This window comes from Cavia porcellus, unplaced genomic scaffold (assembly GCF_034190915.1).
Source record: "Cavia porcellus strain 051 isolate PalLab524CR breed Dunkin Hartley unplaced genomic scaffold, mCavPor4.1 scaffold_29, whole genome shotgun sequence".
NCBI classification, from domain to species: domain Eukaryota; kingdom Metazoa; phylum Chordata; class Mammalia; order Rodentia; family Caviidae; genus Cavia; species Cavia porcellus.
This window is the reverse complement of record NW_026947512.1, coordinates 44,920,584-44,946,486: the sequence shown is the minus strand read 5'-3', so window position 1 is coordinate 44,946,486 and position 25,903 is coordinate 44,920,584. Positions and strand designations below refer to the sequence as shown.

At 44.0% G+C, this 25,903-nt stretch overlaps 1 protein-coding gene and 1 long non-coding RNA gene across 2 annotated transcripts; one reads left to right on the top strand and one right to left on the bottom strand.

Moving 5' to 3' along the window:
* Window positions 1-45: 45 nt before the first annotated feature.
* Window positions 46-13,589, top strand: Lsm1 (LSM1 homolog, mRNA degradation associated). Its single transcript, XM_003462879.5, has 4 exons — window positions 46-476; window positions 3,602-3,670; window positions 5,054-5,169; window positions 13,119-13,589. Exons 1-4 carry the CDS (start codon window positions 431-433, stop codon window positions 13,287-13,289), a joined length of 402 nt encoding a protein of 133 aa, XP_003462927.1. The 5' UTR covers window positions 46-430; the 3' UTR covers window positions 13,290-13,589.
* Window positions 12,332-25,841, bottom strand: LOC134473939 (uncharacterized). Its single transcript, XR_010044442.1, has 4 exons — window positions 23,223-25,841; window positions 18,292-18,439; window positions 16,669-16,774; window positions 12,332-13,679 (listed from the first exon to the last, which is right to left on the bottom strand). It is a non-coding gene; the product is annotated as an uncharacterized LOC134473939 (long non-coding RNA).
* Between the last annotated feature and the right edge of the window lie 62 nt (window positions 25,842-25,903).

Below are 25,903 nucleotides of genomic sequence, written 5' to 3'. Positions count from 1 at the left end.
CCAATCCCAGGCAAGGGCCCGCCCCCTGCCGCGGAGCACAGAGCGTTGAGACCACCACGGGAGTTTCCAGGACTTCGGGAAGAAGACCGCAAGAGCAAGGGGCCATGCTCCTTAAATGGGAATATACATTTTCCTACCTTCCAGCACTCTACATGCCTCTTCCTTGCTTATCGGGGCTGGTAGCGCCGTGTACCCGGATGCTCGACTGGCCCACCTCTTCCGGGAGACGAGCAGGCTGTAGCCGGAAGTAGGTGGGGAATATGAAGGCGCTTCCGGCAGGCCCGGGCCGCGGCTCGCTGGGCCAAATCTGCTGGTTGGGGTCGGCGTTCCGCTCCCGGTCCCGCCAAGGCGGCGACTGCGGTTGGAGTAAGGAGGTGTCAGGCGTGCTGACCCACCTCCGCTGTCCATTACAACTTCATCTGAGTTCAAAATGAACTATATGCCCGGCACCGCCAGCCTCATCGAGGACATCGACAGTGAGTAGCTCACCTCCTCCCGGGCGGGCGCCTCTTCGGAGGGAGCTCGTCGAGAGAACCCCGGGCTGGCGCCGTGCTCTGCGCTCAAATCTGAGCGTCCGCTTTGACGGCCTCCGCCCCTCACCATCCACGCCAGTGCTTGGGCTGAGGAGCACTCGCTGTGGGATTTTCATTCTCGGAGCGGAGGCCCGAATTCGAAGGTGACCCGCAGACCTCTCCCGCGTCCACTGTCTGCTAACTGCAGTATTTTGAAGTACCAGTGCACACAGGAAGAATTCATTTTAAAAAACACGCAAACATTAAGAAAACTGGGCTTTCTGTTGTATAACCATTTGCAAATGCCCTTGGATTTTGAGATTCATTAGCACTTTTAAGATTGTGTTAGTGTGCCGGACATACACTGACTTTCCCAGGAAAAGTCACTTCGAACTTTTTCTTCTGTTAGATAATTTTATTTTACTAAGAAAACACCTGCCTGTGTTCCTATTTACTGTGACTCTGCAGGTTAGCGTGAATCTACTTTCACATTCTCATTTTATAGTTATCTGAGATCATTAGTGTAATTTGGATCAAATACTATAACAACCACATTATAAACCTACCTCTAAGTCATAAAGAAATAACTATATTTTAGTCGTTTGAGGGTGCCCCTTATCCGTCATAGATCTGAGTTGAAGCCCCTAACACAGGGGTCTCTGATCCATGGCAGAGTCTGAGGCCTGTTAGAAACTAAGCTGCACTGCTCGAGGTGAGCAGCAGGACCAAAGCTGCCCATGTATTTCCAGCTGCTGCCCATTGCTCAAGTTAGCGCCTGAGCTCCACCCCGTCATCAGCGGTGACACTAGATTCTCCTAGGAGCATGAGCCTACAGTGAACTGCAATGGGGAGGGATTTTGGCTGCTTGCTCTTTACAGTCATCCCAAAACCATCCCCCTGTAGTCCACTCACCCTAGGAATATTGTCTTCCAGGAAATCAGTCCTTGGTACCAAAAAGGCTGGGGAGCAATACCCTAACATCCTGCTATTTTGCCAAGCCCTCTAACCTGTACCTGTTTGTAGATTTCAAGCCCTTTCCTTACTGAAAAGTTTAAAACTATTTGCAATATTGTATACTCTTCTCTCTCTGCTTAGCACTCATAACTTTCTCTGGTATCTTCCTTCTTCCTGTATTTTCACCTCCTCATTTGAATAAGTAGTTCTTTTGTAATACACTTCCTACTGCTTCTAGAAGCTTCTTCCATTAGTATTGTCCTTTCGCGTCTTCTGTCTCTTTTCTCCCAGGCATTAATCCTGTTTGTTACTGTCTTGAGTAGTCCCTTTTTGACCGTATTTCCTGACCACCTTAAAGAACCCACCTTTGGTTGCCCATGTGGTCTGATCTTTGCTGTCAGCACACTGCTGAAGCTCCAACCACTGAGATCGTCTTAAGTTCTCAGCTCTGTAGCATTGTGATAGTATCACCACGGGATTCTTCATTCCGTTTTCTTGCTTTCTCTAACACTGGTCGCTGATTTTGTGATTCCTGCTGTTCCCCAAACAGGTGGTCTGAGTTGCATGGTTGATCTGCTGCTTTCTCTGAATCCCTAGGATGTCTCGTAGGAGTGGACTTGAGCCTCATTACTGCTGTTGCTTTTCTGCTTTTGTTTTGTTTGGTGACAGGGTCTTGCTGTGTAGCCCACATCAGCCTTGAATTCACTACATAGCCCAGGCTGACAAACTCAACAATCTTCCTGCCTCAGCCTTCCAAGAGCTGGGGTTACAGAAGTACACTCCCATGGCCAGCTTCCCCTGATACTTTTCTGACCTTAACTCCTGTTGTTTCCCTTCATCCCTACATCATTTAGCCACACAAATGGACATATAATCTTTTTTTAACTTCTGCTTAAATTGCAGATTTCCCTTCCCTTTCTCATGGCTTTTAAAGCTTACTTTTCAGGGTCCAACTCCATTACCTCCAGGTGTATACAATTTCTCTCCCTAAAGTCGCATATAATTAAGATTTATTTGCTTATGATATTTATTTACAGCCCAAGGAAGACAATAAATTCCTTCAGGGGAAAAATCACTGCCCTGTCTTCTGTATCTGGAAAGTATTTTATGCGTGACATTAAATAAATCAATGACTGGAGATTCTGACTTCTCCAATAACTGGCTTATTCTCATCATTCAATCCCGTCTCATGGTTACCTATGCAGAGAGGGCTGCTCTTGCTACTCTTGCTTCTGTAACTACACCTGCTCATCTCATCATGCTATCCTGTACCTTTTGCTTATTCTGCTGTGCTAATCAGAATAGGTAGTTCCTTTTGTCTTCCCCTACAAGGCATATAAATTCATTAGATTGATTTTATGAATTGTCAGACCCTGGGACGGAATATAATTTCCAATAAATATTGAATTTCTCTTCTAGCCTATTATCATGTTCTCATTTTAAATGTTGGAGGCCTTCTTTCTGTTTTGATGATAAGGGTTGAACCCAGGCCTTGACAAATACTAGGCAAGGGATGCTGGGGATTTAGCTGAGTGGCACAAGTGCTTGTCTGGCAAGTGCAAAGGTTGGGAGTCCAATCCCTGGTACCAAGAAGAAATAAAAATAAAATGCTTTTAGATGCTAGGCAAAGGCTCTACCACTGAGCCTCCATCCAGTTTTGTTTGTCGATTTGTTTTTGAGACAGGGTCTTGCTAAAATGCCCAGGCCCACCTCCAGCTTGCAATCCTTCTGCCTCAGCCTCCCTGTTAGCTGAGATTATAGTGTATATCACCATCCCCAGTGAAATTATTTTAAATTGAAAGAAAACAAATTCTAGGATTAGGATCGAGAAGATCATCTAGACTAAATTCCTTAGTTTGCAGATGTAGAAACCACTGTGGTACTGAGAGGGTTTGAGTCAAACATGAGGTGGGGTCAGCTGGCTTCCTGTCCTCTACTAACCAAGCTGCATGCACTCCTCACCAAGCTGTAATCCATAGCGCTGCCCTGACACTGCTTCCATTTTCCCAGTGAGCTCCACCTGAACTGCAGCCCAAAGGGAAATGGGACTGCTTAAACTATTAACTTTATTGTTAGCTTAGAAACTCCCTGAAGCAGACAGCATTCATGTTGAAGATCTTTTTTCCTCTCCTCAGAAAAACATTTGGTCCTGCTTCGAGATGGAAGGACACTTATAGGCTTTTTAAGAAGCATTGATCAATTTGGTACGTATTAACTATGGATGTCCCCTTTAATTCTCTAGATAGTAAGAGCCACCCATTGCATTTTTTTGTTTCATATTAAAAGTTTATCTGCACCTTTTCTACATATGTCTGGCATAATGGAGCTGTTTTGAGTGAGTAAATCATTGTTTTCTACATTATGATTGGGTGTTTCAGTAGCTCGTATATCTACAGGCACATATTTCTAAGCTGGTTTCGGACTGTTTTTTTATTTCCCCCATTAGAGGGAGCCAAGTGGTAGAAATAAACTCAGTCCACTGCAAAGGCTGCTCATTTGTGCATTGGCTTGTGTGCTCCTACTCTTCAAAGCACTTCCTGCACTGAAGGTAATCCCTCCCTGTCCAGGGAAAGTGGGCGAAAGGCATTTCCTGAAGCTTTTTATTAATGTTAAACTTGATATTTTATGTATAGAAATCCAGCTAACTCAAAAGAGTCTACATATTTTGTTTTGCAGTCTGTATTTTTCTAAAGTTATCTGTTTCTGTTTTAAGAACTTCTCAGTTGTATCTACATTGTTAGATACTTGTTAAGATCTAGTTTTAAGCATGGAAAAAAACAATTGAAACATGAGAATTACAAAAGATATAAATAGCTGGGCATGGTGCCATGCACCTGAAGTCTCAGCTACCAAGGCGGCTGAGGTAGGACGGTCACTTGAGTGTAGGCGTTCATGTCCACTCTGGCCACACACCAAAACCCCTTTTCAGAAAAAGAAACAAAATGGATATGACATAGGTTTCTGCTTTGCTTCAAGCAATACAAGTAATACAAATTGAAAGGACAAAAATAATTATTCAAAACAGATTAGGAGTCTAAATCTAAAATTTATTTAGTACTTTGAAGTATAAGGAGTATTGTGATTCAGATTACCAGATATGTTTCTCTGACTAGGTAGAAAAAAATATATTTTTCCTGAATCATAATCCATGGATATCAACACTAGGTTAAAGTCATATACATATACCATGCAACAGAAAAAGTTATTTCCTTCAAAAAAGTTTAATTTTGGTGATTGTTTAGGCTCAAGTTTTCTAAATTCCTGTTCATACATATGTTCTTATAGCCATGTTATTAGCAATTAATAAAGGAATTTATATTTCATAACTTATTTGTGCTATCATTCATGATTTAGTGCAACATAATCCCAAGTACTCTCAGTATGCAGTTCTTCAGAGATTTCCTAAATGGTATGTGTTAGTGAAACAGAAGATTATTTCCAGTTTTTGTTTTTCCCAGAATTAGAAAGTTTAGAAATTTTGTTTAGCTAAGTGTTTTTTTCCTCAGAATGCCATAACGTATTAACTTATAGACCTTTCCCCAGTAACATGAACTAAATATCTGTATTTCTTCCCTGTGCACTTATAGCTAACTTAGTGCTACATCAGACTGTGGAACGTATTCATGTGGGCAAAAAATACGGTGATATTCCTCGAGGGATTTTTGTGGTCAGAGGAGAAAATGTGGTCCTCCTAGGAGAAATAGTAAGTGAAAACTGTTAAGTTGTGGATCTTGCTACTCATGCTAGTTAGGTTTTTTTTTCTGTCTTTTTAAGAGAAGAAAGATAATTTCTACATTTGACCTAGTTTCTCACAGGCACTTACTAAGTTAGGGAAGCTACTGAGAATAATCCACTTTGTTTTAGTACTTCTTGGCATTTTAAAGATTTTGATCCTGTTCGTAAAATACTGTTTTTGGTTTTGTTTTTTAACTGGTAACTGAACTTGGGACCTTATGTTTGCCAAGCAGGCACTGTGCCACTGAGCTATATCCCCAGCCCCAAAATACTGATTTTACCTGATATTAAAAAAAAAAAAAATAGGGGCTGGGGATTTAGCTCAGCGGCATAAACGCCTGCCTTGCACGCAGGCAGTTGTAAGTTCGATCCCCGGTACCGATAAAAAGGAAAAAGACAAAAAAAAAAAAAAAATAAGGTGGGAGCCAGAAATGGTGGCACATGACTGTAATCACAGCATCCAAAAGGCTGAGGAAGGAGGATAGCCATGAGTTCGAGGCCTACCTGGACTCTGTCTCAAAAAAACAAAATTTGTTTTAGCCAGGTGTGGTGGTACATGCCTGTAATCACAGCACTCAGGAGACTAAGGCAGGAGATCACCACAATTTCAAGACCAGCCTGAGCTACATAATGAATTTAAGGCCAGCATAGTGATGATACCCTATCTAAAAATAAAATTTCTTTTACATAAATATGCTCATTAATACAGTATTTCTGTTACTCTAATAGCAGAAAACTGAAGAAGCTTGATTTATGTATGTTGGGTTACAAGAGTATGATTCACATACGTTGGAATATCTCGCAGCTATTTAAATTAGTTACAAGTAGTTCACCATATAAAGTCAGTTATCTGTATTTGAGAGAACAAACATTGCATATCCAGTGTATTCATATTTTTAAAGAGGACAAGTAGAAGGAATATGTAGGAAAATCCCTTCTGCTACCTGACCTGAAGATGAATCTCAGCTTCGCACAAATCCTTGGCTCAACCAGGAGGCATCTGGACCTGTGCCAGAAGAGCCAGCTGTCAGGTGACAGGCTCTGAGCCTTCTGCAATACTGTCACTGTGGTCTATGGTACCTTGGCCGGGCGTGGTGGTGCACCCCTGTAATCTAGCACATGGAGGCAGAGGCAGGAGGCCCACTGCAAGATCCAGACCATCCTAGGCTACATAGTAACTTCAGGGCAGCCTGAACTGCATAGCAAAGACCTTTTGTCTAAAATAAATATAAAATAAAATAAAACCAGTACCTTATTTAAACTTTTAACCAAGCCCTGCTCCTACTACTTAGTTGCCAGAACAGGAATAATTGAAACTAAGCATTGGAGTTGGGACTGTGCTCAGTGGTAGAGCAGCAGCCTGGCATGTGTGAGGCCTTGGGTTCCATCCCCAGCGCCCCAGAGAGGAAAAGGGAGGCAGGGAGGAAGGACTGGTAACCAGCTGTTCTATTTTTCTATACCCAAAATTTTGACATTTTCTCTGTTTTAAGTTTTTGATAGTTCCCCAATACCTAGCCCTACCTTAATTTAGTTTACAGAAATCTTTTTTTTTTTAAATTTTATTTAAGGAGAAAAAAGAAAAAAAAAAAAACAGAAAAAGGGTACAAGTTATACAGAATTTCAGAAAAAATAAACAGTAGGAAATCACTAGTTAATTACATATTGTCATCTTAGAAGTAGTTGTTGAAGTTACAAAATTAAAGCATATAGAGGGGACTTTCAAACAGTGAGACTGCAAACAATTTTGTTCAATGATCCAACAAAACTCAGTAATATGGTTATCTATCTTATATACTTAAATATATATGCAGTTATATCTTTTAGAGATCTTTCTTTTCCTTTCTTTTGTACAATGACAATTACATTTTGGGTTTTATTACTCCCACAGTTCTTACTACTTTTTTCTTTTGAAGAAATTAAAACCAAGGGGGCTGGGGATTTAGCTCAGTGGCATAAGCGCCTGTCTTGCAAGCAGGCAGTCTTGAGTTCGATCCCTGGTACCGATAAAAAAGAAAAAGACAAAAAAAAAAATTTAAAAAAAAAAGAAATTAAAACCAAATGTGACATACCAGGACAGAGTCAGTCAAATCAAAAGGAGGGACATAATACATAATGTAAAAACAAAATACAAGGTGATCAACAATGGTTACCATAATGCCTCTTGGTATCTTAAAAAGAATTGCCTATATCATCAGTTATAATAAAATTGAAAAAAACAGTAAAGAATAAGACCAATAAAACCAAAACATTGGAGACATTAGAGGACTTCAAAAGAAGATAATAGTCAACCAGAATGGGCGTCACAATTAATCTTACTGTCTTCATAGTTGTTGCCTATACTTTCAAACTTGGTACTATCAAGCATAACAGAATAGAGGAAAATCAGTTAAAACAAGATGGTGAGAGCAATAGAGTTTCAAATCAAGTTAATAGGAAATCAAAGTGGGTTACTATAATATATCCTTTTTATTTATTTTTCCCTTAATTAAAGGGATAAAAATGAAAAAGTAGATAATTAAAAGGAGATTGAGATAAAAAAAAAAGAGGGCATAACAACAAAACAGCACAAATCAAAACATAGCCATTTAAGCAAAATAGTGTTTCACCACAAGATAATCTCAACATAATAGTAGTTACCATAGTGTCTCTTCCCTTAAAATCTTTGGCTATAACTTTGTATACTGTAGCATCAAACATATCAAGACAATGTAAAGCCATTCAAGAGAATGACAGTATTACAGGGTATTTAGAATCAACTAACAGAAAATGAACAATGGTTTCTGTATAATCTCCTTGTCTATAAAAGTTTTTGTTTATATTATCACATATAATAAAATCCAATAAGATACAACACATTAAAACCGATGGAGGACAGAAGAACAAAAGCTTGATGGGACTTCACAACAAGAGGATATTAAATCAGCACTACCTATTATGATGTCTTGTTTTCTCCAAAATGGCTGTTCCTACCATCCAACCTTCTCTGCCTCATTTCTGTTGAGCTCTTTTTCTGTCATTAGTTGTCAGTTTGTCCTCTTCATTTCGCTTTCTGCTCCATTCATTGTGGCTGCTCTGCCACTGTTTCTGGAATCTTGGTATTTTTCATTTTTAGAATATCCTACAGTAGGGGCTGGGGATTTAGCTCAGCGGCATAAGCGCCTGCCTTGCAAGCAGGCAGTCGTGAGTTCGATCCCTGGTACCGATAAAAACGAAAAAGACAAAAAAAAAAAAAAAAGAATATCCTACAGTAATCTCTGTAGTGTTGAATTGGTGGTTGCAAATTCCCCTAGTTCCTCTTTATCCTGGAAGTACCTTATTTTTCCATCAATTTCTAGGGACAGTTGTGCAGGATATATCAATCTTGGCTGAGTTTATTATCTTTCAGAGCTTGAATTATTTCCCCCCATGCTCTTCATGATTTCATGGCTTGTGCCGAGAAGTCTGCTGTAATTCTGATGGGTGTTCCCTTGTAACTGATCTGTTTCTTGTCTTTGATGGCTTTTAATATTCTGTTCTTATATTGGACTTCTGGAATTTTGATTATTATATGCCTGGGTGTAGCACTGTTTGGGTTGTAGGTGGCTGAGGTCCTGTATGCCTCATATATCTGAGTATCTTTACCTTTTGCTAAATTAGGGAAATTCTCCTGGATTATTTCTGTGAATAGCTTTTGTAGTTCATTTGTTTGAGTCCCTACTTCTTCTTTTATGTTCTTAATTCTTAAGTTATAGATCTCTTATCATCTTATAGTTTTTATATTATTGCTGTTTGTTTTCTTGTTATTTTTAAGAAGTTTTTAATTTCATGCTCCCATATTATAAATCTGTCCTCCAGTTCTGATAATCTGTCCTTAGTTTCTTTCAAGCTGTTATGCCAGCTTTCAATAGAGTTTAGTTTCCTGGTAATCTCTTTGAACCTGCTTCACGTATTCTATGTTTTCTCTATTTTCTCCATCAAACAATTCTCCCTTTTTTTCTGTTCTTCCATTCTACCATCTGTTTTTTCTTGGGCGGTGCTTAGCGTTTCTCTAACTATTCTACTTATTTCTTGCTTTATTTCATTAAATACTTCATTTTTGAACTCGTCTATGAGGCTCCGGAGATACCACTTTATGTCTATAGGTGCCGTGTTTGATATTGCGCGTTTTCTGTCTTCATTCTCTTTTGCATTTACCTTTCCTGCATCAGTGTTCTCAGGATTGGGGATTGAGGACCCTTTCTTGTTGCTCCCTTTTCCCATACTTTTTGTTCCTTCCATACAAGCATATGTAGGAGGCCCAGTTTTGGTTTTTTTTTTTTTTTTTTTTTTTTTTTCTCTTTGTCTGTTACAGTTTGTTTGAATCCGCTGGCTAGGTGTTCCCGCCCACTGCAGTGTACTAGGGAGACACAGATCTGGGCAGCCTCTGCTGGGCCCGCCCCTCCAGGTCAACTTACTGAATGCTTCACTGCTAGGGTGCACCGCCAGGCACAGGGACCTGATTTGGGCTAGCCTACTGGATCTTAGTCCGTGGCATCACCAGTCCAAGCGCTCCCCACCACTCCCGCTTGAGAGGGGAATATGCGACTTAAGTCACTGCAGGGCCCTTTTCCGCCTAGTCTGCTCATTCCCAGAATGTCCTCTGTTGGAGCCTCCCAGTCTATGAAAGGGTCCCCATTTCTCTCACTCACCGCAGGTCGATGCAGGGCTCCCTGCCAGTCCTGCTTTCAATGCCGTTTGGTTCACCGATTCCAGCTCTCAGAGCTTTTGCGTGCCTCTCTCCCTGCCGTGCGGATTGGGACGCAGTATCGGCAGCAGGAAATTCAAATCACGGCTTCCAGTGCCGTGGGATCCAGCTTCCTCACTGAGATTTTATCTGTCCCTGTTATAGCATCAGTATTGCATTTCCAGTTGGTTTCTCTCAGCTTAGTTCGTTCCTAGGTCGGCAGGGTGCATCTCCCCTCATGTAGGACTTCTCACACGGCACCGCTCCTGGATTCTAAAGTGGTAATCTCAAAGAGCCTCCGTGGCTGCTGTTATTTGTCCGCCATGTTCTCCCAGAAGTCTCTAGTTTACAGAAATCTTTGGAGTGGTTTGGTTTGTGGCTATTTTTTAATGTGTCATTTTGTAGGAATTTAATGTAGTTTATTTATAAATAGACCAGCCAGATAAAATGATCAAGTAAAAGAAAATAACCCACCAGGGCTAAGAGCCAGCCTAGAGGTGCAAAGGTGAACAGAAGAAGGGTATGAAAATGACACTAAAAAGGGGCATAGGGTGCCTGGTATGGCAATGCACAGTGCAGTGTCAGCACTCAGGAGGCCAAGTCATGAGTACTAGCCTGGGCTACATAGTTCATGGTTCAAGACCAGCCTAAACTGCATAGCTGGCATCTCCTCCCTAACCTTCTGGCTAGACTTGGAAAAAATGAATGCAGAATTGACCAATTTCCTTTGAACTCGGTTTCCTGTGAACCAGCTAAATAATGTCCTTTGAACTGTAAACTCAAGCCAGGCCTAGTGGTACACACATGTAACCCCAGCAATCAGGCTGAGACAGGAGGATTGCTTCAAATTCCAGGCCAATCTGGGCTACAAAATGGGTTCAGGGCCAGCCTGAACTACACAGTGAGACCCTGTCTCAAAAACAGACCAAATATATATATATATATATATATATGTTTGCAGTTGGTGCATTTGGTTCAGTGTCTCATTTGTTCCACTTGTTTAAGCAGCAGAAATTGCTGTCTTATATAAAGGTCGAGTAAAGCACCTGGGACCCCGAGAATTGAGGGGCCAGCGAAGGACTGTAGCGTGGTTTCCCCAGGTATTACAGGAGCTCCCCCCATGCATGCTGGGTGGATGGCGGATTTTCAGTTGTTTTCCCAAATGCAGTTTCTAGAGAGGAGCATATTACCGTGCTGTCAAGAGGAGCTACTTCATGATGCACATGGGTGTGGGTCGGTTTTGCAGTAATGAAGTTACCTTACATGAAGGGGTCTCTCTGATGGTGTATATGTGGGAGCCAAGAGAAGAAGGAAAGAAAACCAGGTTTTTATGGGGTTTTTTTGTTTTTTTTTTTTTTACTTTTATCAGTACCAGGGATCGAACTCATGACCTCAAGCTTGCAAGGCAGGCGCTTATGCCATTGAGCTAAATCCCCAGCCCAGAAAACCTGTTCTTAAAGATTCATCATTATGGGTCTGGGGATTTAGCTCAGTGGCATAAGCACCTGCATTGCAAGCAGGCAGTCATGAGTTCGATCCCTGGTACCGATAAAAACGAAAAAGACAAAAAAAAAGAAGATTCATCATTATGGGTCTGGGGATTTAGCTCAGTGGCATAAGCACCTGCATTGCAAGCAGGCAGTCGTGAGTTCGATCCCTGGTACCAATGAAAAGGAAAAAGACCAAAAAAAGATCATTTTTCAGGGCCGGGGATTTAGCTCAGTGGTGTAAGCGCCTGCCTGGCAAGCTCGAGGTCGTGAATTCAATCCCCGGTACCAAAAAAAGTCTTCATTTCCTGGAGCTTCCTCATGTGGATTTTTTTGTCATTGTCCATGTGTTTGAACAGTGCAAAGTTTTACAGTGATGCCACTGGAGAGACAGAAATGCTTACGCAGTTATGTGGGTCAGAAGTCAGCATGAAGAAACTGTACCAGCGCCAAGGAAACTTGCCCAGAAGTGGTTTGCATTCCCGAAACATTGCAAAGCCTAGGACTCTAGATTCTGCCTCAAGGATGATGATGCATGCGGCCTTAAGTAATAAGCCCAAGGTCACACATACATAGCTCAGCGGGTGACACATTACAAGGTCTGAAGGCTGCAAGTACACTAAGCGGAGGACACTGTCTTGCCCTGGCTGATAGCCCCAGCCTGGTGAGGTTTAGATGACAAAACAATTTTGCTGACTGCTCTTAACTTTTGATGGGGTCGGGATGGCCTAAGCCATCTGTGTGACCCCTTGTAGCACCTAATGAGAGGCCACCTGGTAAGGACTCTAGACCTTAGCAGCATGTGACAGTTGGAATCCAGGCCAAAACAGCACAGTTTATGATGCGTCAGTGTTGTCGCACACCTATAGAGAAAGGGAAGGAACAGGAACACTATCTGTACAGGCTGTTCATGTTACAGAACAACAGAAAACGCAGAATGCTACTATACATTTGTTTGTTTATTTGTTCGTTTGTTGAGACAGGGTCTGAGCTGTGTAACTCCGGCTGGCCTTGAACTCACTGTGTAGGCTTGAATTCACAGTGAGCCTCCTACTTCAGCCTCTCGAGTGCTGGGGTTACTGGAGTATGCCTCCACACCCTGCTTGATGAAGTTTTCTACAGACTTGTTTCCATTGAAGGTGCTCATTATAGGTGTGCCTAATTAGTGCCACAGAGGAACAGTTTATTGCCATTAGGCATGGAATCGTGTTCTCTACCTTCTTTCTGAGCAAAAACTGTCAAATTAAACTGACTTTTTTTTTTCTCTTTTTGAGACAGTGTCTCACTGTGCAGTTCAGGCTGGCCTTGAGCTCACTTTGTAGCCTAGGCTGGTCTCGAACTCTTAACGATCCTCCTGCCTCAGCCTCCTGAGTGTTGGGATTACAGGTGTGAGCCACCACGCCCGGCTAACTGACTTTCAAAGTATAAAATTTACTAGTAATTTTCTTGGATTCTGTACTAGTAGGGAGATAGCTACCTATAAGCAGCGCTAATAATTTTATGTTAAAGGAAAGTTATCACCTGACTGAAGTCACTCCTGGCTACCGTGGGATTTTGGTTAAGCTGTGTCCTTGCTGTGCACACTGATGCTGGCCCCGTACACACAGAGTGCGTGTCCCTGGGCCAAGCCTTTGCCTAGCCCTGACCCAGGAGCCACGTGTCTGTGGAGCAGGGAGATTTTCTTTTCCTGGGCTTCAGGTGGATGTTTTAGAGCTGCCTGTTTTGCAGGATTTGGAGAAGGAGAGCGACACACCCCTCCAGCAAGTGTCCATCGAGGAGATCCTGGAAGAGCAGAGAGTAGAGCAGCAGACCAAGCTGGAAGCGGAGAAGCTGAAGGTGCAGGCGCTGAAGGATCGAGGCCTCTCCATCCCCCGAGCAGACACTCTGGATGAGTACTGAGTCCTGGGATGTCACTGCAACAAGGTGACATCCTGCTCGCCACGATTTTTGACCTGAGAATTAGTTTGGTCATTTTTATTTTTAATGCTGTCACATGTGCAGCAAGAAGATATCCTGTGGGATTTTGTTTTGTTGTTTCAAGTAACAAAAATCCTCTTTAAAGGGACAGCGGCATGGACTCCATGCAGCCGGCACCTTGGAGCCAGCACCTTGTCTTTGTATTGATTTTCATACCCCCAGTTAGAGTTTACAGAGGATACTCTTCATTTTCTTGTAAATAAAATATGAAGCTCAAAACCATCATATGATTTCCCCATCAGAGTCGCCGCCAGTGACCAGACAGAATTGCTTGTCCACACGCAGGGCTCATGGTTCCAAGCAGCTGATTACCTATGGAGGAGTAAACACACTGGTTCTTCCCTTCTCCCCTTCCTTGTTTGTATCTCAATCCATCAGGCGTCAGAAGGGAGCTTTCAGTGAAGTTTCTCAGAGCTAGGGACAACAGACACCTTAGAGACAGGACTCAGACCTGCTTTATCCCCAAGCTATTTCAAGTTCCCATGAAATGTAATTTTCCTGAAGTGGCTTATTCTTGGATCTTTCTACTAATTCAGTTAGGTTTCCTAGCCCTTGCATTGTATTTTTTCTTTGCTTGTTTTGTTTTTTGACACAGGGTCTCTGTAGTTAAGCTAGCCTTGAACTCACTGTATAGCCCAGACTGACCCCAACCTCTCGGCAGTCCTGCCTCAGGCTCTGAGTGCTGCAATTACAGCATATGCCACTGTACAGTACTCTGCACTGGGTCTTGATCCTCTTGTGCTGTGATTTTTAAAAAAAGTGTAGGCACTGACCATCTAGATTGATACCACTTGTTTGGTATGGAGTAGTAACTGTATGGTAAGTGTAACAGGCTACTGTTTTTTGTTTTTGTTTTTTTAAGAGTACTTTTTTTGAGATGGTCTCACTGTATATCCTGGGCTGGCCTCAAACTTGTGGTGATCCTCCTGCTTCAGCCTTCCAAGTGCTGGGTTTCAGGCATGTACCACTACATCTGGTTAAGACTACTTTTTTTTTTTTTTTTTTTTTGTCTTTTTCATTTTAATTGGTACCAGGGATCGAACTCACGACTGCCTGCTTGCAAGGGAGGTGCTTATGCCGTTGAGCTAAATCCCCAGCCCCAAGACTACTTTTTAAAGCAGTGGAGTTTAACCAGGCAACAGTGGTACAAGCCTGTAATCCAGCTATGTGGGAGGCAAAAGCAGAAAGATCAAAAGTTTAAGGCTAGCCTGGGCAACCAGTAAGACTTTGTCTCAAAAAAAAAAGAGAGAAGGGTTGGGATGCAGCTCAGTGGTAGAGCTCCATTAGGTTTGACCTCCATTACCACCAAAAGATAGACAATTAGACAGAAGTGAGGAGACACCACTTGGGTTTTTTGGCACATTGCTTGAGTAATCTCTCTTTTTTTATTTTTATTTTTATTTTTTTTTTTTTTGTCTTTTTCCTTTGTATCGGTGCCGGGGATTGAACTCACAACTGCCTGCTTTCAAGGCAGGCGCTTATGCCGCTGAGCTAAACCCCCAGCCCCAATCTCTCTTTTTAAAAAAAAAAAAAAAAAAAAGTTACTAATTTTGGGGGGCAGCTGTTGAGACAAGGCCTCATTAGTCTCCCCCTGAAAATAAGACACAGCTGGAAATTAATCAGCATTGAAAACTAGATTAGAGGTGTGTGCCAGGCCTGGCACCACATATTGCAATCCCAGCACTTGGGAGGCTGAAGCAGGAGGGTCACTGCAAGTTCAAAGCCAGTCTGGACTACATAGCAAACCCTGTCTCAAAAAATGCCAGCCTAGATCAGGCTATCCATGCCTCCCCAGCATCACTGTTCCTGCTTGGTGGCTGCCCAGCAAGGCAGGTAAGCAAAGAGAGGTCAACATGCTGGTGTTTTTGGTCTCTGGTTTTCGAGGCTGATTATTTTACAGCTAGGTCCAATTTTCAGGGAAACAGTATATAGTCCAGGCTGGCCTCAAATATGCAACCATCCTGCCTCAGCCTCCCAGATCACTGTCCTTACAGGCATGCTTCACCATGCCCAGCCCCTAGTTCTCAGTAATTGTAACTATTTCAAGTATTTCCTTTTATGATCTGATTTTGCAAAGATATACTTTTCATAAGATTCATATCTAGTTTGCATGTGGATTATTTTATACTTTAGTATTAAATATACTTAGCAGTTTTAGGAGCTAAGGTGGTGTTTTTGTTTTTTGTGTTTTTTAAGACAAAAGTCTGACTATGCAGTGCATACTGGCCTTGTAGCCCAGGCTGATCTCAAACTCAAGTGAGCTTCTTGACTCAGCCTCCCCTCCCCAGTGCTGGGATCACGGGTGTGTGCCATCACGCCCAGCTTTAAGCTGTTTTTTTGAGTGTCTATCAAACATTAAAATGAATTTGGAAGAAAAATAAATATCAAACAGCGAAGTATCGTGGTACACTTGGGAGGCTGAGGCCAGCTAATAACAAGAGCCTGTTTTAAAAAAAAATCAGGGCCAGGGATTTAGCTGACCAACATAAGCACCTGCCTGGCAAGTGCGAGGTCATGAGTTCAGTCCCTGGTGCCCCCCCCCAAAATTAAGAAAAATAAAAACAAATATCCATCAAACAATTCCAAATGTAACAACAGGAGCTATGACTTCCGAGAGGAAAGGGTGACAACACAGATCTGCTGACTTTCCGAGCCATAGCAGTGTTCCTGTGTGGGTCAGAACTACATCATGCAGCTGCCAAAATGAGCCAGCTCAAAGCTACCCTGACACCCTGCTCCTGCCACTCCACGCCCAGCCCCCGCCGCTCTGCCGGCCTGGTCTGTGCATACTGAAATCGGTTCTTTCTCCCAGACTGCAGATGTTGGTACTGTCTTCTCTTACTTAGAACACAGGATCCATCCCACTTCATACTGAAACCTTCCAATTGAGGCTTGCCTGAAAAAGCATTCAAAGGAGAAAATCTACAAGGGGAATAGGAAAAAAAGCTGTATTCTCTACAGTACAGGCACAGATTCCCTATAATGAATGTGAGCACTGTGTGATGAATATATACCAATAAAAATTTTTTAAAAAGAAAATCTAGCAGAACCGCTTTACGGTCTCTCATCTGAAGTAAGTGAGCATGCCAGCGGACGCCTTTGATTTCCCACAGCACTGCCTAGCCAGTCCCTGCTCCACTCTCCTGTCCCTCTCCAAGATTCCCTGCCGTCGAGAAATGGGCCCCAGGGATTGTGGCTGTGAAGAAAACAGAACAGAGACAGTTGCTGGGGCAGTTCCCCACCTCCCTGAGAGAATATGTGTCTGTGGGGCGCATTCTGCCCTTTAAGAAGGTGCACTCACCCAGCTCCTCTCGCACTTAGGACCAAAATTCCCATTTGGTTGATCAACCCTCCAGTTTCAAGTTTGAGAAAACTAAAAGCAATCCTCTTGTCATAGGTCGGAGAGCCTACAACAGCAAGTAGAAACACTGAAATGACACTCAGGATTTGGAAGATTTATTTACATTGGCGGGCACTGATTGGGATCATCCCCAGAATACCAGGCCCAAAATCCAGTGGTCCAGGGCTTATATGGGGTAAGCGAGCAGCAAGTACCGAGAAAGCGTGGCTGGCCAGTTGGAGATCAGTTTATATGACATGCATCACAGTCACCAGCCCTTTCTAAGACAGGAGCGACCAGAACTGAAACAGTTACCCGGGCAACTAGGGAACAGGTGCACTGGCTGGGGGTCTGCGGGCATCTTCTGCTCCAAGCCTAATCTGAGCTCTCCCCTTGGAGATACTGTGAGCTGACAGGAATGTCGCCTGAGACAAACAGGCTCACAGACGTGTGCATAGCCATACACCCGCTCCGAGCGGGTTCCTGTTAAATTTGGAAGGGGGAAAGTTTTGCCAGTGAGGCTGAACATGATCAACCTACTTTAAACCCACACTGCGACATCAGGTCAGGAAACAACTCAGTGGTTTATAACCAGATGTTTTCCCATTGGAAAAGGTCAGAATAGACTGCATCGTATGTAAGAGACTTGGTTTGCGTAAGGAATGTGTTACATGCATGTGTGCAGATACTGACGATGTGAAATACATACGTGACAGAGGGTAATTGTCAGAAACTTTTGAAAAACACGATCTTAGTTTGCAGTAAATGTTTGTGTTTATTGCAACTAGGAAAGTAATTTTTTTTATTGGTACATGTGTTTGGTACACAGGGTCTGTGTTCCCTGCGTGAATTTGATGCATGTGCATAACACAATCTCCATTCCTTTTTCACCCCTCCCTTCCTTCCCCCCCCCCCATCTTTTGATCCCCTTCCCATTTGAGAAAGCGCTGTCTCCCTACTTTGTATTAGCTTCTATTTTGCTCTTTACTTACACTTTGGGTTTCTTGTATAAGAGAAAGCATGTGCTATTTAAGTTTGTGTTTCTGATTTCCTTCCAACATTATGATCCATGGTATTTTTTCAATCAGATTTCATTGGTACAATTTAGATACACATAATGGTCACTTTCATCATAAAGAATTTGTACCTGTACAGGATACAACTTGATTCTTTTTTTTTTTTTTTTTTTTTTGTCTTTTTGAGACGGGCTCACTCAGCTCCCTTTGTAACTCAGGCTGGTTTCAAACTCACGATCTTCCTGCCTCAGCCTCCCGAGTGCTGAGATGTAACTTGATTCTTTTTCCTGTTCCCCTTTTACTCCTTCCTCCTCTCCCCACTTACAAAAGCTTTGTTTTCATGTTTTCCTTCTTTTCTCTTTTTTTTTTACTTTTCCCTTCTTTCCTTTCCCCCAGGCCCTTCTTTGTTTCCCTTCCCCTTTGAACATTTCCTTCTTATTGCATAACATCTGTTATACCTTTTGGTACTTGTTTATACTTTAGGTTTCTCCAAAGAAACAATGCTGTATTTACATGTGTGCCCGATTTATTTCACTTAAGAATAGGGTCTCAAGGTGTATCCATTTACCTGGAAATGTAAATTCCTCCTTTATGGCAGAGTACTCCATTGTATAAAAACCACATTTTCTTTATCCATTCTCCAGTTGATGGACATGTGGGCTGTTTCCAGGATCTGGCTTTTACAAATTGTGCTACTATAAGGGCTGGGAATTTAGCTCAAAAAAAAAAAAAAAAAAAAGACTCACTTAACAAACCTAGTCAGATCTTAACAAATGTAGTCAGATCTCACGTATAGAAAATGGCAATAATCGTATTTTACCGCAGATTGAACCCAGGGCCTTTGCACTGAGCTATATCCCAGCCCCTTTTGTATTTTGAGGCAGGATCTCACTGATTCCCTAGGCTGGCCTGGGACTTATGATCCCCCTGCCTCAACCTCTCAGAGTGCTGGGGTTACCGGCCTGCACCATCATGCCTGTGAAGGAGCTAGAAAGCCAGCCACCGACCCTAGAAAGCAGAGCAGGTTGCGCTCTGGGTCATTTCCCAGCTTCTGCCATGCCCCAGGGAGCAAAGTCAACCAGCTGCCTTCTCCCTTCTGCCACTGCTGTGCCTCTTCTTCCTCTCAGCCTGCTGCTCTTTCCCCAGCTGGTCCCCTTCTTGGGATACCTCCAGCCTCAAGGGAGATGGCTCCAGCAGGCTGGTAGGCCCCGTGGGACTTAGGGATGGAAGAAAATGCCTCGGTCCAAGCGCCAGCACAAGAGGCCAGCATGACAGGGGCCCACCTCAAGGTCAGGACTCCAAATGGCTAAAGAAGCCACCACCCAGGGGTTCTGTTTCTGGGCTTTTTTTTTTTTTTTTTTTTTTCTTTTTACTGATCAGGTTTACTGAGGTGTGGCTTATATAGTAAGATTCAGTCTTCTTTTTTTTTTTTTTTTTTATACCAGGGATAGTACTCATGACCTCTCATTTGCCAAGCAGGCATTTATGCCACTGAGCTAAACCCCCAGCCCAGGTTCAGTCTTTTTGGTGCACAGTTCTGGAGTTTTAATAACTGTTGTGGTTCAATAACCACCATCACAATTAAAAGGAAATATTTTCCTCTGCCCATTGTATTTAACTCCTTTGTCGGCCTCTTAGAAACCACTCACTGGTCTGCTTTCTGTCTCCAGAGCATATGTTGGCAATTAATAGAATTGTCTTAAATATTGTAGAGGTCAGGGGCTGGGGATTTAGCTCAGCAGCATAAGCACCTGCCTTGCGAGCAGGCGGTCACGAGTTCGATCCCCGGTATCAGAAAAAAGAAAAGAAGGGGAAAAAAATTGTAGAGGTCACGTACAATAGCAGCTCTCCCTGCATTAGCGTACTGTTCTGTGAAGAACAAAGGCAGCAGGATTCTTGCAAGTTTGAGACCAGCCTGGGCTACAAAGTGAGCTCAAGGCCAGCCTGAACTGCATGGTGAGCCCTCAAAGAGCCCATGGTGAAAGGGCTGGGGATATAGCTCAGCAGCAAAGCGCCTGGCAAGCACAAGGTTGTGAGTTTGATTCCCAGTATAGAGAAAAAGAGAGAGAGAGAGAGACCAAATGCTTTAAAACAATGTTCTCTACCAAAATCCCTAACCAAGGAAATCTAAGAGTCCAGCTTGCTGCTTGAAAAATCACGCTACTGCTTATCTTCTAATTAGGGTGATGCACACTTAAAATCCCAGCAGTATGGGAGGCTGAGGCAGCAGCATAACAAGTCCGAACCTCACCTGGGCAATTTAGAGGGACCCTATCTGTTAATGGGTAAGTCTACGATGTCAACTTCCTGGCCAGGCAGGGTGGCACACAACCTGTAAGCCCAGCACTCTGGGAGAGGAGAATTGTTGAGTTCAAGGCCAACCTGGGCTCAAAGTTAGTTCAAGGCCAGCCTGAACTGCATAGTGAAACCCTGTCTCCAAAAAAAGACAAAAATCAAAACAAAAAACCCTACCACCTTTCCCCCAAAGTAAGACCTAACTGGAAAATAAGCCCTACCATGATTTCTCAGGATACCTATAATATAAGCCCTGCCTCCAAAATAAGCCCCAGTTAAGATCATCAGCCCAGGGGCTGGGGATTTAGCTCAGCGGCATAAGCGCCTGCCTTGCAAGCAGGCAGTTGTGAGTTCAATCCCTCGTACTGGTAAAAAGGAAAAAGACAAAACAAAAAAAGATCATCAGCCCAAAGAAAACATTTCATATGCTTATTGCAATGCACAATGGATGTATTGAATTATAAAGTAATATTAATATATAATTAAATATAAACAAAATTTTTATTGAAATTAATATTCAAGGGGCTGGGGATTTAGCTCAGCGGCATAAGCACCTGCCTTGTAAGGTGAGTTCAATCCCTGGTACCGGTAAAAATGGAAAAAAAAAAAAAAAGAAATTAATATTTAAAATATAAATAAATAAATTATAATTAGGTATTTCTAAATACCCAAGCGCGCAACTTTGGGGTGAGGGGAACCTGCCTACATAAACGGATGAATTTGAGACTCACTGCTGAATGACCAACTGAAGTAGAGATACGATGCACAAATAACGCACCACTGATAACAAACAGCTGTGTCCAATGTGAATCTGCACACAGGCTCCAGGACACGATGAGCTCATGGGAGGAGCGTTCGATTGCTGGACTGAGGGACCAGAGCCAATGGTTCTACAGGAAATGGAGCCACTGGGAATTCAGGCAGGAATTTGGGGTTTAGAGAGTTAGGATGTTCCCGAAGAAGAGGACATGTCTATATTTGAATAAATGTAGATTTTTGTTCATGAATAAATGTGGATTTTTGTACATGAAAAAATAAGACTTCCTCTGAAAACAAGCCCTACTGCATCTGATGGAGCAAAAATTAAATTAGACCTGGTCTCATTTTGGGGAAAACTGGTAACAAATTAGTAAATCATGCCCTGGGCTATGTCTGGTTAGGCCATGAGCATGTGACCTTGGGTCTGTATGTGGTCCCTTGCCCCCTCCTCTCTGGCACTGTCCCTGGGTTCTGCTCCAGCCACCATAAACTAAGCAGCTTCCCCAGCCAGCTCCTTCTGATACGTTCTTTTTGATCTATCTTAAAAGAAAACAGAACAAAACAAAACAGAACAAAGCAGATCAGAACAAAACAATGCAAGCAACACAGAATTTCAAGACGCGACACCAGGAAATCAACCATGGCCAGGAGAACAGTGTCTCCTGTTCTTCCCAAAACAGTTGTCCATATCTTCACACACAATGAATTCAAACAAAACAGAAAAGTATAAAACTGATCAAAACAAAAGAATGAAAGTATTATGGGCCTTCAAAACCAGACAATAGGAAAATCAGCGATAGCTACCATAATGTTTCTTGTTCTCTTCAAAATAGCTGTCCATATCTTTGTGCATATTGAAATCAAATAATAGAGAAGCCTAAAACCAATAAAAAAAGAATAAAAGTATTTTTGGACTTCAAAACCAAAACAATGGAAATTCAGCAATGGTTACCATAATGTCTTATTTTCTTAAAAGTAGCTGTTCAGGGCTGGGGATTTAGCTCAGTGGCATAAGTACCTGGTTGGCAAGCGTGAGGTCATGAGTTTGATCCTTGATACAAAAAATATAGCTGTTAATATCAATACACATAATAAAATAAATTCCTTGGTCCTTCTGATATAGGGGAAAGAAATACTCAATCTATTAGATGTTTGGTATGGATTCATATTCTCTAAAATCAAAGAATCAATTTTAGCAACAATGGAGATTAAGAGCAGAATGCACACACACACACACACACACACACACACACACACACGTTGATTTCCTGTTGTCGCGTCTTGAAATTCTGTGTTGCAAAACCATGAGCTGAGGGGGCTCCCAAGATGGGGAAAAATGGAACTTGCAAGTTGGGCATGAGGTGGTACAGAGCTATGGTCAACCAATAAGATTATGAGCATAATTGCTCAAATAAGATCAATTAAATCAGGATCCAATAAGGGAAGCAAGTGGGAACAGGAACTTTGCCTGTAGGGGTTGAATTAGTGGCTCCTTCTGGCTTCCTCAAGGTGATTGATACCTATTTATAATATCAATCCCTGATGTTTATACTTAGGGTATGGTTGCATTTGTTTTGCCTTTTATGTTGAGATTTGTTCCACAACAGGTGTCTCTATCCTTCAAAGTCACAAGGTATCTGGTCTTCTGCACTGGCTCCTTGGAGAGCCCAGCCCTGTCTGACTGCCTATAATATTTCTGTCTAACTCAACTGCCTGAAACACTTCCTCCATGCTGTTTCCAACTCTAGAACTAGCTGATTTAGGACTAAACCCACTAAACAGAGCCAGATAAACCTCTCCTCACTTAAATTTCCATTCCAGTGATGGGGAAGCTGACAATGCACTGTCTCAACATGACAAACAACCAAAAGCCTGGAGATATAGCTCAGTGCAAAGGCCCTGGGTTCAGTCTCCAATATGGCAAAAAGAAAAAACATAACCCCGTGTTAAGGTAAAAATGTGGGGCCTGGCGTAGTGGCATCTGCCTGAATCTCAGCACACAGGAGGCTGAAGCAGGTTGTCATGAGTTCAAGGCCAGCCTGAACTATATACGAAGATTCTGTCTTTAAAAAAAAATATCCATGACAGTCATGAAGTCCGATAGTGGGGCCAGCATTGGAGGTCTGAACACAAACCCTGTGTTTTCTGAACATGACCAGGTCAGGGTCAGGGTCAGGCAAGAGGTAGGCACTTCCACTTCCATGCTCTGCCCCAGTCCTTTCCATCACACCCTTCGCCTCTCCCTCTGTGACAGCCTCCAACCTCTCCACCACAGGCATAGCCGTCCAGCTCTCAGGGCTCACAGCCCTTCTCCACATTGTTGCCCATGTTTACACCCAGGACATCCTCACCACACCTTCTGTCCCCAGCCTCCCAGAAAAGCACCCCTTCCTCCTCCCAATCACACTCCTCTCCTGTGGAATCAGCATTCTAGTCTATACTTACGAAGGGCTCATCTGCTCTCCAGCTGTTCGTGCTGGTCACTGCTGGTCACATGGTCCTGTCACAAGATCACAGTGCAGAGCTGCACAGTCAATATCAGTATGGGATCTCTGCTCAAATGGAGGCCCCCTTCCTCCCGTGTTCCTGCACACTGACTAAGGCAGGTCCTACTGACCTGCTGTGTTCATCCCATTTCCTCCTCTTCCCTTATTGAGGGCCAGGAAGTTCTGGTAACTTCCAGAAACAGAGGAAATTCCCTGATGACTCTGTCGCCCTAATGCTTAGAGGGATGGCAACAGTTAACTGGTCATTCAGCTGGAGAGGCTGAAGAGAGGACAGGAAACTTGGCGCTGGAGGTCACCCAGCCTGCCCACCCTGAGTTGGGCAGCCTGTGACAGCAGCAGTGGCAGGGGTTTGCCTTGCCCACACCCCCTCCTCCTTCCTGTACATGGCTGTGGCTCTGCATAGGACGCTGACAGCTCGGCCTTGAGCATTATCTGCATGGCCTGTCCCATAATAACCCCTGCCTCTGCCCAGGAAGACACGTGTCTGCGAGGCTGCACGTGTGCTGACACCTGCAGACACCCGTGGCCACTGCTGCTCTGTGCCTTTGGAAGGAAAGATGAAATGCGAGTAGGGGTCTTTTCTGGAGGCTTTAAGGGCTGGAAATGGGGCTCACGGGCAGGTTCCTAAATCAAAGGAGCTGGAGGGGCTGGGGATTTAGCCCAGCGGCCTAAGTGCCTGCCTTGCAAACAGGCAGTCGTGAGTTCGATCCCTGGTACTGATAAAAAGGAAGAAAACAAACAAACAAACAAACAAAAAAAGAGGAGCTGGAGCCTAGCTGTGTCCCCAGTTGGTCACTCAGTGGAGGAGGAATGAGAGTCCAGGCTGTATCTCCCTGGAGCTGAGTGTTGGGGTGAGGGCTGGCTTTGACAGCTGACATGGACATGATACCCACCTATCACATGTACATCAGGACTCAGGGGTGGCCCTGCCAGGAGGAAGGGTCCTTCACAGAGGCACAAGCCACTCCTCCAGGTTGGGGTGGTCCAAAGAGGCTTTGCAGAAGAGGGTGCTGCAGGGGCCCTGAGGACGAGCCTGTACATCCAGCAGCTGCTGCTTACAGGACCCCTAGATGCTTGGCCATGGGTGACATGGGGCTGCAGGCCTCACCTGCCCTTAGGCTCCAGGCATGGCCCAGTTCTGTCGGACCCTACCCTTCCTTGCCATCTGTGCGAAGGACCGGCAGGAGTGCGAGCACCGTGGCACTGGCCTCCCCCACCTCCCAGCAGTGGTGAAGGACGCAGGCTGCTGGCGCACAGAAGGCAAGGCCTGGGCCAGGGGCAGAGCTGGTGTGAATGTTTCCACTCCCAGTATTCCTGACAGGTGGATCTGGCTTCAAATCAGCCTCAAGTTCAGCAGAACAGTGTACAGTGGCCACACCGGCAACAAGGGCTGACTCTCTGAAGAGAGGAACTAGACTTAGACATTCGCTCTCCCTAGGCAGTCCCAGGTGGGATCAAAACTGCTGATGAGAAAGTCCCATTCTTACCTTCCAAAGAGTCCTGACCCCTCTTCTCTAGAAGACATACATAGACCTGTGCATTACCTTCTCTGCTGCAGCTAAAGGCCCTAGGCAGTGGGGTTGTCAGAGTCACAGCTGTGAACACAGAGCCCTGAACTCAGGACAAGCGCTCCTGGGAGATCGGCAGTGCTGAGCCATCTGCGGGGGACATGACTTAGCCAGTCACCCTTGCTGCATACACCCTCTTTCTTTTCTTTTTTTTTTGTCATTTTCATTTTTATCGGTACCAGGGATCAAACTCACGACTGACTGCTTGCAACACAGGTGCTCATGCCGCTGAGCTAAATCCCCAGCCCCCATACACCCTCTTTCCATACCCTCACTAAACCCGCCACCTGGTGTGAGTCCCCACTTGAAGCTTGCCTGCCACCCCCCTTCACAGTGGCCTGTGATCTAAATAAACTCCCTTCTCTGCACACCTTGTCTTTTCCTGCTGTCTCGCACAGCCCAGTCACTGGCTTCAAGTGGATCTGTCCCTGTGCGGTGAGGTGGTGCTTGGGACTCACAAAGGCACTCAGTGCTTCCTGAGTTCTTACTTGGCAATGCAGGGCACCCCTGGGGTGAAGACTGGGGTGAGCCCCCAGCACTCTGGCTTTCTCACCTTTCTATACATGCCAAGCCCCTTAGCACAACCTGCCCAGCTCTGCTACCCAGGAGAGCCTAAAGCGGGGCAGGGCAGGTGCCTTTGAAATCATCCTTTGATCCCCTGAGGAGGGACCAGGGTTGTTGTCCTCAGTGACTCTACTTTACCCCTCCAGCTTGTTCTTCTTCAAAGTCCTTCCCAGCTTATCTAACATTCCAGAAACAGCAAGCCCTGATTGCTTAGAGACCCTGGCTCCACCCCAAGCCAGATGTAACCTTCTCATGACCTAAGCCCCGTAGCTCCTCCATCAGCAAGGATTTCCACAAGTCAGGACAGCGCAGAACCAGCTGTGAGACAACAATCAACTAGACTCGGGCTTCGTCACCACTGCTAGATCATGGTCCCACTTCTGTCCATCCGTGGAATAGTCCCAGAGCTATTATCACCCCCCACCCCCCGCCCAAGGACAGGCCTGAGGACACTGGTCCCTGTTCTTTCCCAGTGTGGCCATACTGA

What these genes read in the sequence shown, in the direction of transcription:
- Lsm1 (XM_003462879.5), top strand. Translation starts at nt 431, where the DNA reads ATGAACTATATGCCCGGCACCGCCAGCCTCATCGAGGACATCGACA. An exon ending in CCTCATCGAGGACATCGACA is followed by an intron (nt 477 to 3,601) that starts GTGAGTAGCTCA and finishes TCCTCTCCTCAG; the next exon opens with AAAAACATTTGGTCCTGCTT. An exon ending in TGGTCCTCCTAGGAGAAATA is followed by an intron (nt 5,170 to 13,118) that starts GTAAGTGAAAAC and finishes CCTGTTTTGCAG; the next exon opens with GATTTGGAGAAGGAGAGCGA.